The sequence below is a fragment of the Phoenix dactylifera genome, chromosome 11 (assembly GCF_051530095.1).
Source record: "Phoenix dactylifera cultivar Ajwa chromosome 11, Ajwa_hap1_PhDact_Kaust_v1.1, whole genome shotgun sequence".
Lineage (NCBI taxonomy): Eukaryota > Viridiplantae > Streptophyta > Magnoliopsida > Arecales > Arecaceae > Phoenix > Phoenix dactylifera.
In genome coordinates this window covers 6,263,263-6,279,301 of record NC_143200.1, presented here as the reverse complement: position 1 = coordinate 6,279,301, position 16,039 = coordinate 6,263,263, and the positions used below count along the sequence as shown (strand labels likewise).

Below are 16,039 nucleotides of genomic sequence, written 5' to 3'. Positions count from 1 at the left end.
TGAGAATTGGATTTTTTTTTATTTTTTCCAAAATTACCCTTAAAACCATTTAAATCCATAATTAAGATTTTTTTTATTAAAAGTATAATAGATATTTCATACAACCTTTTTAAAGGTAGATGCTCAATGAAACATAAGCCACTATAGAATGACCACTTTTACATAGTCAACCAAATATGCTAAAATTATTTTTTCAAGTATTATAATCTCGAAAATCAGCTTTTCTCAACGAGAATTTTTTTTTCAGCAAACTAAAGGAGTTCTTGGAAAATGCACTCCTGCTATTAGTCTAGAAGCATGTAGGTGTGATGCTTGTGCAAGTTGTGATCCTATATACTGATGCAGGAGCATGAGCCTAAGTCATGATGGACGTACGTCGAGTTTGAATTCTTGCTTGGGAGTGCTCGAAAACACATTGGGTTCATGATTTCCAGCATTTAATTACATTAGATTGAGTCTATTTTAATTTGGTCTATTAAGTCACATTGAGTTCTTTTATTTTAGGTTTATTTGAGTTTTTGTTTTGAGTTTGTAATTGATGATTAGTGGATTGAGTCCATGTAATTGAGTTGTAATTAGGTCAACCCAAGTCACTTTTTGTGGACCCAATTGAGGATGTGATGAGGTGTCCATCCGCATAGGAGAAGTCCTAACTCATTAGGATTTCATGGCGCGAAGAGTCTTAGGCATGGAAATGTTTATGGGATACTTTGATTAGGAGTTTTGTTTGGTTCATTGACTTGGTTAAGTCCTACTTTGGTTAGGAGTCCTTTAGTCTTTAGTATTTGAGTTTAGTTATCAGTCTTAATCTGAGTTTTGCCATGAGATTAATTTTCTATTCTGTTCTAACGCCTCATCTATTTAATAAAGTGAACATGATGAATAAATCAATGCAAAATATTTTGGTTTGTAAATTGCTTGTGATCTAGAGGCGAGACACTTCTCTTCTTCCCCTTTGGTGAGACGCCTTCGCAATCCTTGGTGAGATGCTAAGGTTAATTATTGGTAGAAACTGGAAGAAAGAAATAGGAGGGTGGCCTTGGTGACAAGCACCAACGGTGGAATTTGCTGGAACCGATAAGAAATAGGAGTTGATCCATGAAAACAGGAGAAACAAGGTTGTGCCCCTATTTCTGCCAAATTTGACGATCACTAGCCTGCATCGGGGGATCCAAAGGATCTGGAAGAAAGAGGGAAGGAGTAGAACGTCGGCGGTGAGCTTCGATCGAGGATGGATCTCTAGTGGGGGTGAGAGAGGAATCGGGAAGGGCCTCTAAATAGGTTTGATCGTGACCGAAATCCGACCTAGAGTTGGATTCCATCTATTTATTTCGAGGGTGGAAGAAAACTCCGATCGAAAGTCTCTTCCGGCCAATATGACTGGGCAGTCAAGTGGACGAGGCTTAGTTTGTTGAATCTTATATTTTTCCCCTTCTTTTTCCGCAAATCAAACGAGTCCTATAATATTTTGTCTTCCTACAAAATAACAAACATACGAGTTGGAATTTAGACTAGAACTTCGGCGGGCCTCCAATGAACCCAATTCTTTCATAATATTTCTACAGAAATATCTAAATAGGTTTTTATATAAAGACCATCGATAATGTAACCTCTTATTGGATATTGGATCTCAAAAATTCCTTAGGCCCCCAGGCCCCTTACTATAGTACCGATGCTTCTAGATTTATCTACCATTTGTCAATATGAATGTCCAGTTCAAAAAAAAAAAAAAAAAAGAGAAAGGGAAAAAAAAAAGGAACAAATGGGACGGGCCGGAGGAAGTTGGAGGACAATCTGCGACCATACCTGGTCCAACCAACGGTCCAAATAATTAGGTTTGGTTCAGGACTCCAGACCAAACCCACTTGCTCCTCAACCGTCCGACTCGCGTTATCCCGCAATAGCTCTACAGCGTCAGATTCGACGCGAGACCAATCTCGGCCGTTCGGTTTCCTTTATATACAAACCTAGTGGAGGTCTAGGGTTTTCAGCCCGCCCCGCTCCATTTCTCCATCCTTCGCCACTCGTCGTCCATCGTTCTCTCGCATTCGTGGTAACAATATCATTCTATAATACATCTTTCAATTTTGGATCCGGCGTTGTTGATTCGACCTTGTATCGTCCTATACTGGGTTGGATTCTTTAAAACTGTTTTTTTTTTTTGTAAATGTTCGATCCAGATTAGCTCAATGTCGTTTTTTGAGAAGCCAAATAGCTATTTTTGTTGATCTTGTAATGAGCTCGATCAGGAAAGCTTTGTAGAGATCTCGTGGGTTAAAGATCTCTGATATCGTGAATGGCATTGTAATTTGTTCCCAATAGTGTGATCAAGGGAGTGCTCTGACGATCTTTATTTTCCAAACTGTTACTTTTCTAATCGTCTGTTTCTTCCCCTTTCCGTTTTATATGATATTTATGGATTCTTTCCCTTGAAAAATTTCATTAAACTTGATTTTACGGAGGTGCTGCTAAAACTATCGCTTGAAATCAAAATATGTTTTGTCAATCTAAATTTACAGAAAGCAAGCGGATTTCTATTATTTTTTTGATATCGAGGAGTCTTTGATTTCTGCGATTATTATAAGGACTTATCTTTAAATTTTTGATTAAGTTGCTTGCTTTTTTACTCTTATTGAGGATTTGGATTTCTTGTTCTTGTGTAGTGTCTATGATTTTGTAAGTGAGTGTCTATGCCCGTGCTTTAAAGCATTTGGATAACTCCATATCTGGAAGTGGCCAAAAATTGTCCTCCCAAAAAGAACTCAGAGATACATCAAGGCTGGAGTCTCAGAAAGGGCTTTTTTTTGCCAAAACCCACAACCGGGTATTTGGGAAGACAAACCAGAGAGCCCGAGAATTGGCATTTATTGATGCCATAGGCCTTTGGTGGTGGAGGCTTTTTTGTGCCATCTTTGCCAGATCTGGTTCGTTACTTGTGCTTTTAAAGTTGAGGGTGTTTCTGTAATCATTTACAAATTCAAGGCACTGCTAGGCAATTTTTCCCCTAATGCTCGTGTTGCTAAAAAGTCTTGAGTTTAAGTGGGTTTTAGCTTATTTGATAGGGAATTTAGACATGTTTGCACTTTTTAGGAAGGAATATACATTGGTTTAGATTTGTACTTTTATCTGGTTCTGATTGAACTGTATTCAAGTGGGTCGGTTATGAATACAAATTTAGTAACTGCGGAGGGAGGCACGATTTTTAGATTTATCTAATTAATATTATCATTCTACTCCTTTTAACTTCCGATAATTAAGGAGCATTATATGTTCACAAAGTTGGTTTTAGTTTTGATCATTCGTTTCTGTATGCACTTGCTGTGAAGCCTTTAAATTGTTCTTGAAGGTTTCATGTTGTTCTCTATATTTATTATATTTTTTAGTTGTCTGGCGAACTGTTTCCTCTCAGATATACTCTTGCTTTCGGATTTTCCTTAATCTTCTTTGATATTTATTTGATGGCCTGTGAATACTGGATACAGTTCAGATCTTGCATTTTGTGTTTATTAGCCATCAAAAAGAGTGTTTTTCTAGATGTGAGATAATTAAATCATTGTAGTTACAGAGGGAAAGAAGAAGAAAGAAAGACACTATGTCTCACCGTAAGTTCGAGCATCCCCGACATGGTTCTCTTGGGTTTCTTCCCAGAAAAAGAGCCTCCCGACATAGAGGAAAAGGTTTCTTCTTCTTCCATCAAAAAATATTTATTTTGTTTTCCATGGACAATGCTCTATTAAACATTTGCATGATAATAGAAATGATTTTGTAGCCACAGGTCTCTGTTACTTTTTATGGCTTTATTTGTTGCTTGCTCTCTTTCTCTGGGTTACTTGGATAGGTCCGCTTGCTAGTCTTGCATCATGCTACTATTTTTGTCGTCTGTATTTACCCATATTGGATGTGTGCTACATTGCTACCTGACCTGGTATGGGCTTAATATCTCGTTGCTTATTATATCTATATTCAGAAAAGAATTGATGAAATTAAAGCTGCTTAGGATACTTTATTTTGAAAGCCTACAAGATTATTTGTGGATCTTCCAGTCGGTTATTTTGGTTTGTAACATCTGATATTTTAGGTGTCATCTGGGATCATATTAATGTTTTAATTGTTGCATTTTCTTGCTGTTAATTGGATATATCCTCTCCATGATGTTGCTTTGAGCCTTATATTGCATCAATATCAGTCAAACTTGTGGCTGCATGCAAACATTTTCACATATTTGTATATGCGCATGGTTATGCTTAAATGTGTCTGCCGTTGTGTGCAATTGTGCATGCGAGCAAGCGAGTCGATGCTGTAACAAGCATGGAGTGCATTTTCATTATTTCTGGCAACTGCGTTAAATACACCAGGGAAGCTCTTTTTCTGTCAGAGCTCAAATTTCTTGAAGTATTTGTTGATTTCTAATTTTTGATAACATGCAAATTGTAATTTGGACATAATGTTATCGCCCTCTCCTCTCCCTCCCCCCCTCTCTTGCGGTTTGTGCGCATGCGGCTGTCATTGGCTGACCTGCATGCATGGATGTGGTGAGGGAGTGGGGAGGTTTTTGTTGTTGGCTGGTCTGCTTGTGCATGTATATGAGGATGAGTTTGTCCGTGTGCACATGCTGAAGTTTTGAGTTTGTGTAGGTACAGGTGGGGTTGGTTTGGGTGCATGTGTTCTTGTCCTTGTGTGCTTGTGTATGAAGGCTGGGACATGAAAAAGTTAGTTGTTTGCTTCTATTATGAGAGAACTATCCTTGCTCTATGCTTTTTTTCTTGGTAACTTGAATAGAGCTGCGCCATTCCTAGTTTGGTCTTTGATGCTACTTTCAAATGTGCTTCCTACTTTGCAATTATGCCACAGCATGTGGTATTACCCTGCTATTAGTAATTTGGCACTGTGTATTTATTTCTAAACAAAATTTATGTTGTCGATAATAAATACATGGTAAATCCATGAGGCTTGTATGGTTTGTTTTTCATCTTTTATCCAATTTTGAAGTGGTCCAAGCGGAAAAAACATTTAATGAATGCTCAGGTGCACCATAGAGTTCAAGATATTTTCAGTTGAAGTTATCAAGTATTGCAAAGGTGTGAATGGAGAGAATGAGCCAGATTTTCCACAAACTCTTCTTGGGGCTTTTTTTAGGTTTAAGGAAATAAGATTTTATAAAAAGCTGATTTTACTAATTCATATGGATATCAAGTTACCAAACTGGTTTTAAGGTACAAGTATATCGCGAAATCCAAATGTTGGAATTTATGAGATGTTAAATGAACCATATGATGTGGGAGCGATTCTATCAATTATTGTGCACAACAGCCAAGATAAATAGGATTATAAAGAGGAATAAAGCCAGTTAGAGAAAAGGGGAAAACAGAAAAGCGAAAGGTGCCGGTTAGTATTGATGCATGAACTGTGATGCTACAATACATGGCATTATTTAAAGTAATATATTGCATGGAAGTCAAACGTCTCTAATTTGATTACCAGACGTGGTCAGATTCCTAGTTTAGAAAGAATTCCAAAAGTTGCATATTTTTTCATAGGAAGTCAGAGATATGGGATCAAGAATTAGAGTTATAAAAGAATTTCTTCTGCTGCTAGGAATATTAAAAAAGCAGAAAGAAAACTTCTTTAGTCCATGCATGTCTATTGAAGTTTTGGTTATATTCACGAAAGGGAAAAAAGAAAATAAATAGGCTGGCCATGTTATGGAGCCCATAAGGACATGCCATTTGTTACCTGAGGTCACGAGGGGCCTTAATTAGTTTTATTTTGTATTTATTTTTTAAATAAGTATTTGCTTATGTTAAAACCACCCTAGGATGTGATTGGTATTTCTTAAAAAGATTCCTTTGCAACTTTTAAAGCAAGAAGTGCTTTCCAAAAAGAAATTTGGTAATTTTCCACGAATAGTGTTTATACACCTTGCCTCCTCTATCCCCTCTTATCAGCTCCTCCTCTATCCCCTCTTATCAGCTCCTCCTTCTGCCCCAGTCATCTCACCTCTTCATCCATCTACCCTGTCTTCTCCCACATCCAACCTTCTGTCTCCTCCACCATCCCCTTTTTCTGTCACCTTTCTTCTTCTGTTTTCCGTCCAACCCCTGTCCTCCACATGCTACTTTGACCTTTCTTTATTTCGAGCCTGTTTATCTTCCCTTTTCCAAGTCTGTTGGTATATTTGATTTACCTACCCTTCAAAACCCTCCTATGAAACAACAAACAAATAAGGCAATCTTTAGGTACACCTCCTTGAAAACATGTTTTGATATTAACCAAGAATCTGTTCTAATAAAAAAAACAGATCTTACAAAACTAGTTTTGTAAAGTCAGCAAAGCCCAAATGTCCTTTTGGATGGGCACCTTAGTATAGTAACTTAAATTTAATGAATCACATTCTCAGATATTTGTTTTATCCTTTGAAAAATGAAGTAGTAATTGCCCATTGCTAGTGTGTCTATGTTAGCAATATGTATATTGCATGAGTCTTATTTTACTAGACTATATTTTATGAAATGTTAGCTATTTCTTATGATTGAGAGAATGCTATCCATTATTTTTCTTAACACTAAGAAACTTGCATAATTTTCTCTTTCCCCTAAATGCTGAAGGGTCAGCTTTACATTCATTTGTCACAGTAATTAACTGACCATGGTTTAAATGTTTTCATTGTTGTCAACGTTTGTTCTGCTATATTTTTGTTTTGACATTTTGCGAGATCACAAGGGATTTTTTTAACTTTGTATCAGAAGGTATTTATATGTTCATTTCCATATTAATAGATTGCATTGTAATTTCATTTCATAGTTTAACTTCTATACTCCAACTCTGTGTCAAAGTAGATAAACTCCATTAAAGCTTAAAGTTTAAAACTATGTTCACTTCTGGTGCTTAATTTAATCACATCAAAGCTTAAAACTCAAAGTCTGTAATAAAGTAGATAAAAGATTTAAACTTGGCTGAGCAAAGAACAAAGGTAATTATTTTACGTTTTTTTCCCTGTCTGTTTATATTTTGCATCATCAATCATGGTTTGTTTGACTGGTCATATAATTGGTGGATACCTTTCCATAGTATATTGTAGTGTACATAGTATTCTCCATTGATTTTAAGTTAGTCATTTCTTTTCCAAAAATTTGGCCAAATCATTCTATAAAAAAAGAGTTGCTTAGCCAGGTCTGCTTCTATTATCATGCATCCAAGGAAGCAAACCGATTCACTGTTAATAAGTCCTCAAATCCTTAAAACTTGAATGCTGTACTGAAGTATATAAACTTATGTAAAAGACTTAAACTTGGCCGAGTAAAGGACCAAGCTAATTATTTTTACTTTTTTTCCTGTCTGTTTATCTTTTGCCTCACCAATCATGGTTTATTTGACTGGTCATATAATTTGGGAGTACCTTTCCAGGGCATATTGTAGTGTGTATATAATATTCTCTATTATAATAATTCTCCATTGATTGTATGTTACCCATTTATTTTCCAAAAAATTGGCCAAATCATTCTGTAATTAAGAGTCGCTTAGCCAGGTCTGCTTCTTTTGTCATCCATCAGAGTAAGCAAACTGATTTAACTTTAGCAAGTCCTTAAGTCCTTCTGTTGATAGTCTATGTTCTAAAGTTCAAATTTTTGTATCAGACAATCTAATTTGTAATATATATAGATTATAGTTTTAATAAGTATCAACATATTTTATACTTAACTATGTCCTTCCCCTAAGATGATCTTAGGGCTTTTGAAAAATCTTTACCATGCTTCCTTTCTGCAAGAATAATTGAATGGCTTCTAAATATTTTATTTACAAGTTTTCTGCTCTTGGCATTTTGTTAAGTTTTCTTCGATTTGCTCTGATGCAGTGAAATCCTTCCCAAAGGACGACCCAAGCAAGACTCCTAGACTAACTGCCTTTCTAGGATACAAAGCTGGGATGACACATATAGTCAGGGAAGTTGATAAACCAGGATCAAGTAAGTGAATTTGTATTTTTCTCATATAATAACTTATGAATTTAACTGTAATATTTATCTAACTTCTATCAGTGCCTTTTTTTTTATGTTGTGACCATTTTTGTTCATGCTTTGTCTGTACTTATATACAGCAGATATGTGATGCATGCACACACGTATGTGCTTGTGCATACACATGCATCTTTTAAGCCAGGAAGTTTTAATTTTCTTAGTTTTTAGTTTTTTTTCTCCCATTAAGCTTGGTGGTTGCAATTGTGAGCTTAGCATCCCTAAATCTGAAGTCTTCGGATGTTATATTTCTTTGGATTGGATTGGACATCTAGTTGCTTTCTGGTAGTTATAATGTTTGGCATATTTTCTTTCTTTAAATGAAATTTTTTCATAAGATTCCTAATCATGAAGACTTTCTTAATGTACAAATATTATGTTCTCAAAATCATTAAAAGTTTTAAACTCTATTTTAAAAGTGATAGAATTTATTTAAACTATGTACCTTAAATCTTTTGAAATTTAGTGTATTGTCTGCTTATTCACCTTTTCATTCTCTGCATGTAGAGCTCCATAAGAAGGAGACATGTGAAGCAGTAACAATTATTGAAGCACCTCCAATGATTGTTGTTGGTGTTGTTGGTTATGTGAAGACTCCCTGTGGTCTTCGCTCACTGAACACTGTTTGGGCTCAGCATCTTAGTGAGGAAGTAAAGAGGAGATTTTACAAAAACTGGTACAAGTCCAAGAAGAAAGCATTTACTAAGTATTCGAAGAAGTATGAAACTGAAGATGGGAAAAAAGAAATCCAGTCACAGCTAGAGAAAATGAAGAAGTATGCATCTGTTATTCGTGTTTTGGCTCACACTCAGGTAATCTTGCATATACTTTCTTTGTTCCTGATGTTTTCTTTCATCGACTGTTTTTCATGTTTGACCATCAAAAACAATCCAATGGGTGTCATTTGTTCCATTTGGTAGCACAGCTGGACTTGCAAATTATGTTTGTGTTTTCATGATATTGAAGTTAAATCCAGATCAAAGGATGACATCAATTGTGAATACATGTCGCACCTTGTAAAATTTTAGATACCAAGTGCTAGATTCACAACTCCCTCTTTTTATTTATTTTTCTAATTCAGTGGTGGAGATTGTTTATATTGACTATAAAAATGAACCTAAGAGAAATCCAGTACAGAGATATGTACAGATATCCGTGATGTTGGAATTCATTGCCAACAAGGAGGAAGTCCCTTTTTATTATTAATGTTTAGGAGGCTTTATGGGTTGAACTATTGGCTTCTTTTTGGTTGGAAGTTGTCACTGTATATAGATCTAATCCAGAAAAAAAAATTGCAAGCTGCTTAAGTTTGATAATACTATTAATAAACTACGGAAAATCAAACTCTGGAGAGCCACGGCCTTCACTTTTGTAATGGTTTTCTTTAGTCTCTAATTGGTGTAGGTAACCTCAAGGTGAAAATCAGGTACGTCATAGATGGTACACTATTTCCATCTCCTTGGTTTTTCTTCCTCATATTGCTTGAACCAAAATTCTTCTGCCGAAGATACAAAGTTCCTTGGAACTTCCATGGTTTGTATTCAGATCCCATATATGTCTCACATCAACTTATTTCCATTTTTTCTGTCTGTAGATTAGAAGGATGAAGGGGTTGAAACAAAAGAAAGCACACCTGATGGAGATCCAGGTGAATGGTGGAGATGTTGCTCAGAAAGTTGATTATGCTTACAGCTTCTTCGAAAAGCAAATTCCTGTAGATGCTATTTTCCAGAAGGATGAGATGATTGACATCATAGGAGTTACCAAGGGCAAGGGTTATGAAGGTGTGGTGACTCGTTGGGGTGTCACTCGTCTTCCCCGCAAAACCCACCGTGGCCTGCGCAAAGTGGCTTGTATCGGTGCTTGGCATCCAGCTAGGGTTTCATTCACGGTGGCCAGGGCTGGGCAGAATGGTTACCATCATCGCTCAGAGTTGAACAAGAAAATTTATAAGGTTGGAAAGGCTGGCGAGGAGTCTCATAAGGCTATCACTGAATTCGACAGGTCAGTCATCCTGTTTATTAATTTGCTCATAGGGCGGTTTAGGTACTATGCTTGTCTGCTATGACGGACCAAAATGTTCTGAGATAGATAGCCACTTCAACAAATTTAAACTAGATGTTTACATTTTAAAAAAGGGTTATGTTTTCATTCAACCCTTGCAAGCCATGGTCTATGCTTAGCAGTTCATACTATTAGTTATTTTTAACATTTGCTGCATCCATGTTATGTGGACCTATAGCTGTAATGCACTTGAACAAGAACGTTTAAACTGTAAATGCAGGACCGAGAAGGATATAACCCCAATGGGAGGCTTCCCACATTATGGGGTGGTTAAGGATGATTACATATTGATTAAAGGCTGCTGTGTGGGACCAAAGAAGCGGGTTGTCACTCTGAGGCAGTCGTTGCTGAAGCAAACATCACGCGTGGCTATGGAGGAGATCAAGCTTAAGTTCATTGATACCTCTTCCAAATTTGGGCATGGCCGCTTCCAAACTACAGAGGAGAAGGGCAAATTCTACGGAAGGCTCAAGGCTTGATTAGGACTGTTACAGGCTAAACAGATAAGACTCTGCTTTACATTCTTGTTTGGTTCAAATTTCAGTGTTGTTTTTGGACCATTGGCTGAAATGTTTTTCTAATAGACAATGAATTTTGGGTGTTTCAAGCTGTGCTCAAGTTTCCAATTAACTCTCTGTAGGTTCTATAAAATGTTTGCTGCTAGTGCATCATTGTGTGAATGATGTTCTGTTGTCCTTCGCCTGGTCTGTGATGCCATGCTAGTTGCTAGTAACATGCACCCCCAGAAAATGGATTAAAATGAGTGACTTCTTGAATGGTACTTGGCAATGTGATAATAGATTTATATTCTAAACATATGCATATTGAGGCAAACTTTTGGTCCATTAATCTATTGCAGTATTATTAGCTTGTCAAGATCAGTAAATTTCAAATGATATAATGATGATTTTAAAACTAGTGCATGTGATGATGATTTTAAAAATATGAAGAAATATGAAGCCCATTATTTATATGGCAGATGCGTACAAAAGAATTGTGCCTCATGTAAGCAAACGGATTGGGAGGTTCCAATATTCAAACGTAAGGAGGCACTAGTTTTGCCACTTTCAAAGTGAATAGAGGTCTCAAACTTAGCAAGATTGGCCAAAAAGTTAGCGGCCGGGTTCCCTCTAAGCGTATGGTAGACTTTGAATTGGTCTGTGGGACCTTGTAAACTTCCAGAGGGATCTGAGAGCATGAAGAATTTCCTGAAATCCAGGAGACCACCATGAAAGAGTCTCCTTCCAGCCAGAGATTGGAAACACCCAGCTTGGTAATGACTTCCTTCATATGATCTGGTTGTGGGAGCACTGCTTGAGAGAACCCATGGTAGAAGTATAATTTTATCAGCTAGCATAAAAGATGAAACTCAAGACAAGTGCAGCTCCCCATCCATATCTCTGTGTCAGTCATATGCATTGCATGTATCATGTACCATTGAAATCATATATGGAAATTTTAAGATATATATCAAGGTCACAGAGCTAAACAAACTTATGCTGGAGAGAGACATAGTGGGGGTGCATGCAAAGAAAAAGCAACCATCCTTGTGCTCTCAATGCCAAAAAAATCCATTGTTAACACTTCTCAGAACTTATGCAATGACAATCCTTACTAAACAAATAGTTATTATCTGGATTTCATATGATACATTAATTATTAACAAAAATAAACAGAGTTTTGCAGAAAGAAGAGAGAAATGGAAAGTAAATGCATAGAATCAATCAGCAATAAAATTTTTAATACATACCAGGGGAAAGCACAAGAGGAGTTATAGTAGTTCAAAGCATTATTTTTCCCCTACGCCTTGGTTGCTACTGTCCCATATAACTTGGATCATGGGTTTTGGTGGCCAAGAAGGTGACATTAGAAATTGATGGTGGTGGTGGTGTTTATACAGCTGGGCTTCTCTTACTCTTCTTGTTCTGCAGATAACTGAAAGTTGGTCATCTAAATGGCCTCACTTGGCTTCTTTCTTATCAAAAAAAAAGAAGAAGAATAACAGCTCAAGAGGAGAGGGTGGAGCTCAACGCCCGCGTAACTGCCCCCACTAGGTGCTCCTTCCACCAGGAAATATTCGATACAGGTCGTAGGTTTCGTATGCCTTTCCCGACCCATGGGCTCACCGCTTCACGTGTGGATACATCACCCTAGCGCAATCTTGATACAGATGGAAGGAAAGCATATCCGCCAACGAGCCGTTCGGGCGTGGGGCATCCGGTTTCCTAATTTAATCGACGCCCACGCGTTTCGAACCTGGACAACTCGGGTGAAATTATCGCTCTCTTACCACCAGGCTACCATCTTGGTGGCAAAGAATGCATGGACAAGGTGGTCTACGTATAATATGAATAGCATGTTGGGGAGACATTGAAAGCAAGCTGTTGCAACGGTCTACTAAGTTGACACCAATAAGAGAATTTTATCACATTAGCTCAGTTGGTTCGACCACTCATTTAGGATTTGTTTGAAAAATCCAGCAATATTGGACTAGATTTTCTATAGAATTAGATCCGTTTGCCTACTAAGCCTGTTTTCTTTAAAAATCCGTACTAATTTTGTTCTGTATACTATTTATGGCCATGTAGGACTGCAGAATAAAAAAAAATCTATATTTTTTTTTCTCACAGAATTTGGACCGCAGAAGGCTTGAGTTGATATAGGCCTTAAGCAGAGTATAATTCATGATTCTATAAAAATTTCAGTCTAATTCTGTTGAATTTTTCAAACAGAATCTTGGTAAGAAGGAGATCGGGAGTTCCAATCCACCTTTCTTCTTCTCTATCTCGATGGGAGGTAGAGAAGTGTGTCCCCGCCGCGTGCAGGGGATGGCGGGAAAACTGCAACACTAGTCCCCAACTACCTTTTCCTTTTCAATTATTTCACGAACATTTCTAGCTTCTATAAAGCTTTTCTTCAATTTCTAGTTAACCCTTTTACCACGTACCTCTTGTGATCATCATTGCTAAAGAGTGTGAGAAATAAATTGTAAATAAATGTTTGCTTTTCACCAAAAATAAATAAATAAATATTTTCTTTAAGGATTAAATAGCTGGCCAGAATAAAGAAAATAACTAATTTATATGTGCAATTCTCCCTCTTCTTTAGTAAAAAAAAAAGAAGAAAAAACTTCCCCCTCTTCTTATGTTTTCTCTGTCTTTTTCTTTTTCAATAAAATAATATGAGTAATGGGTCTTTTTCATCCTATTCTGACGGGACCTCGAGCTTCTCAACTTTGTTGCCGCTGGATTCTGTAACGAGGTCGGCAGGTTGCACGTTAACAACGTAATAACTGTTCAGCGCGAGATGTATGCAGCGGTAATTATGTTGATCGTGCACTAATTACAGCTTTGTTATAATTGTTAATCTTTATCACTTTGAGCAAAGTGGCACCCCGATCTGAACCGAAGTCATTCGCCTCGGTTATGACCTAACCGAAGTCAAAGAGGTGGGTTCAACCCGAGGTCAAGATGTTTGATATTATTCTCTCCATCAAACACTTTATTATGATTTGGTGGTGATAAAAAGAGTTCTTATTCATTCAGAAAGTTATAATAAAGTTAGCATGCAAAGATTTTTGCTTGGAAATTTATTGGTTCGGCATGGATTTTCTATTTGGCTTATTACTTCCGGAAACTGGTCATTTATTTCAGCTTATTCTAGATGAGGTCGGGGAGGCTGCTGTTATTCTGGAGCTCATCATGGGCTTTTATTTTTCATGAGGCATATCATCTCAAGCTATGCCATTCTTTTTTTCTGCACTTTGTGATTTGATTTGGGTACCTACTTTTTTTTCCCCCACCACTCTCTCTATATTCAGGGATTTTGCTTTTGACGAATGATTTGTTTATTGTTGGGGTTCTGATGGAGGAAAAAAGGATGACTAGGGCTTTAGAAATGTGCTTGGATTTACTTCTTTAGCTCCTACTTTATGTCTTTGTTGTTTTCATGGGGGACCCTTTGCCTTTGGGACTGAGATGGCCTTTAATAAGTTTAATTTAAGTATATTATGTGCACGCATATATGTTGATATTTCTTAATTTTTTCGTCAAAAAAAATGTTTTCCTTTAAACAGACGTACAAGAAGCCAAGACTAGTTCAGTCCAGAGTCTTACTAGGAATGCTGCTACTCTCAACATATTTCTCAAGCAGGAGAGAGAGAGAGAGATGGCTTGCTCCATTCGATGATAAATAAACAATGGCATGGGTTTTCCAAATAAAACATATATGTTCAGATGAGAGAAGGCTTCTGATTGTAGAATTATATTTCTTTTGTTTCATTTTAATGACCTCCACTTTAAGTCTTTTGGTTCATAAATTTCTTTGAAAACATACGAGCATGCTGTCAAGCTTGTGAACTTTTACTAGCCACAACTTAGAGAAATGTAATTCTTTTTAATCACTCGACAGATGAATGTAAAAAATAATTATTTTAAAATCGCTCAACTCTTGTTTCTGAGCTTTGGCTTAAATCTCATGCTATTCTGACGTAGGGAAGTAGACCTTCTAAAGCCTTCTAATGCTAAATATAAAGAAGGAAAAGGAACAACCTTGCACACAGAAATGCATTTCAATTTTATGTCAAAGAGAAGATCATATTGTAATTTTTCGTCATTGATGACCTGTTCTTCACGCTTAGGCCTTTGTAGGCTTTCAATACCTTCTTAGACATGGTTATGGTCATTCGTGTTCTTAGTGGACCCTGAATTCATTATATATCCTTAAGAAGCCTTGTTTCCTTGTCTTCCATCTTCTCTAGTCTCAGATCCTCTCTTTCCTTTCCTCCTTGTGGAATCCTTTACATTGTCACTATATGGTATCAAATCACTCTTTGGTGGAAGTGGAACTCAAATGCGATTTTGAAATTATTTTATACTATGACAGCATTCTTTCTTTCATCTATATCTATATTTATAGCTTTCATTGCAGCTTTTCTTTACAAAAGTGGTGATGGGAACTGAGAAGTAGGTAGGATATAAAGCGAAGAAGCGAAGATCAAAGGAAACTAAAGATATCCAATCACTATCTCAGTTTATACCTCATTGCAGCTGGTTATTGTGGGTCATTCAGTTACAGTTAGATAAAGTGGTGGCAGGGATCAACTATTTTTCTCGGTCGCAGAGTTGCGGTTAAACAGGTTAGCTTTTCTTTCTATGCTCCCACATCAGTTCCTATTCATTTGCATGCATCTACAATAACATGGCATGAGCTCTCAGGCTGCTGCCGTCGTCCCTTTTTATGAAGTACTTGCAGCTCTTCAACAAATTATGAAAATTTAGCCATGGTAGTATATAGAGAACTTTTTTGAATGGAAATTACTTGGCAAAGAAAAAATATTGTTTTGTTTGCCAGAGGGCCTTCATGGAATCTCTCGTTGTCGTTTCTGATGCCATCAGACCATGAAGGTCAGGTTTATACCCCTTGATGTTCTAGCTATTTTGAATATAATTCCATCACACATTTGTGAAATTCTTCGGACCCGTCTTGATGAAATTTTTTCGCATGTTATCAGAGTTGTTTGGTCTTGAAAATCTGTTACTCTTAACTAATTGCAGTCCCTCTTCACCACTGATCAATCATCTTTTCTTGATTAACCAACAGAATTATGCCCATTAAAACTAAAAACTGAATTTTAGAATTATAAAAGTTTAACAGAAAAAGGTCACTTTAGATTTGCCAATGTGCTAGCTGTATCTCTTATTGTACCATCTTGACTGATAATTAAATAAACTATTCAATTATCCATTTTCTATTTTCAAAATGAAATGATGGCAGTGATCTCTTTCCCCTTAATTGTTATCTAAAATAAATCATGGACTTTGATACATGTTTTGGTTCTAAAGTTGTATTGTCTATTTGTCTCCTTCTTTCTTTGTTTGCTTGCTCCTTGTTTTCTTTCCCCCTTTCTATTTTCTATCTAGATACTTCATGGGAGTCAAGGGGCTGCATTTGCTCATTGCATTA

General features: G+C 36.7%; 1 protein-coding gene across 1 annotated transcript; it reads left to right on the top strand.

Moving 5' to 3' along the window:
- The first annotated feature begins 1,913 nt into the window (after nucleotides 1-1,913).
- On the top strand, nucleotides 1,914-10,755 carry LOC120111364 (large ribosomal subunit protein uL3-like). The gene is made up of 6 exons (XM_039128329.3): nucleotides 1,914-2,053; nucleotides 3,566-3,677; nucleotides 7,853-7,963; nucleotides 8,519-8,823; nucleotides 9,606-10,015; nucleotides 10,296-10,755. The coding sequence occupies exons 2-6, from the start codon at nucleotides 3,593-3,595 to the stop codon at nucleotides 10,552-10,554; spliced, it is 1,170 nt and encodes a 389-aa protein (XP_038984257.2). The 5' UTR covers nucleotides 1,914-2,053; nucleotides 3,566-3,592; the 3' UTR covers nucleotides 10,555-10,755.
- The last annotated feature ends 5,284 nt before the right edge of the window (nucleotides 10,756-16,039 follow it).

Excerpts from the sequence above, each read along its gene's own strand:
- LOC120111364 (XM_039128329.3), top strand. The coding sequence starts at position 3,593 with ATGTCTCACCGTAAGTTCGAGCATCCCCGACATGGTTCTCTTGGGTTT. Across the intron at positions 7,964-8,518 it reads AGTTGATAAACCAGGATCAA|AGCTCCATAAGAAGGAGACA; the intron begins GTAAGTGAATTT and ends CTCTGCATGTAG. Across the intron at positions 10,016-10,295 it reads GCTATCACTGAATTCGACAG|GACCGAGAAGGATATAACCC; the intron begins GTCAGTCATCCT and ends CTGTAAATGCAG.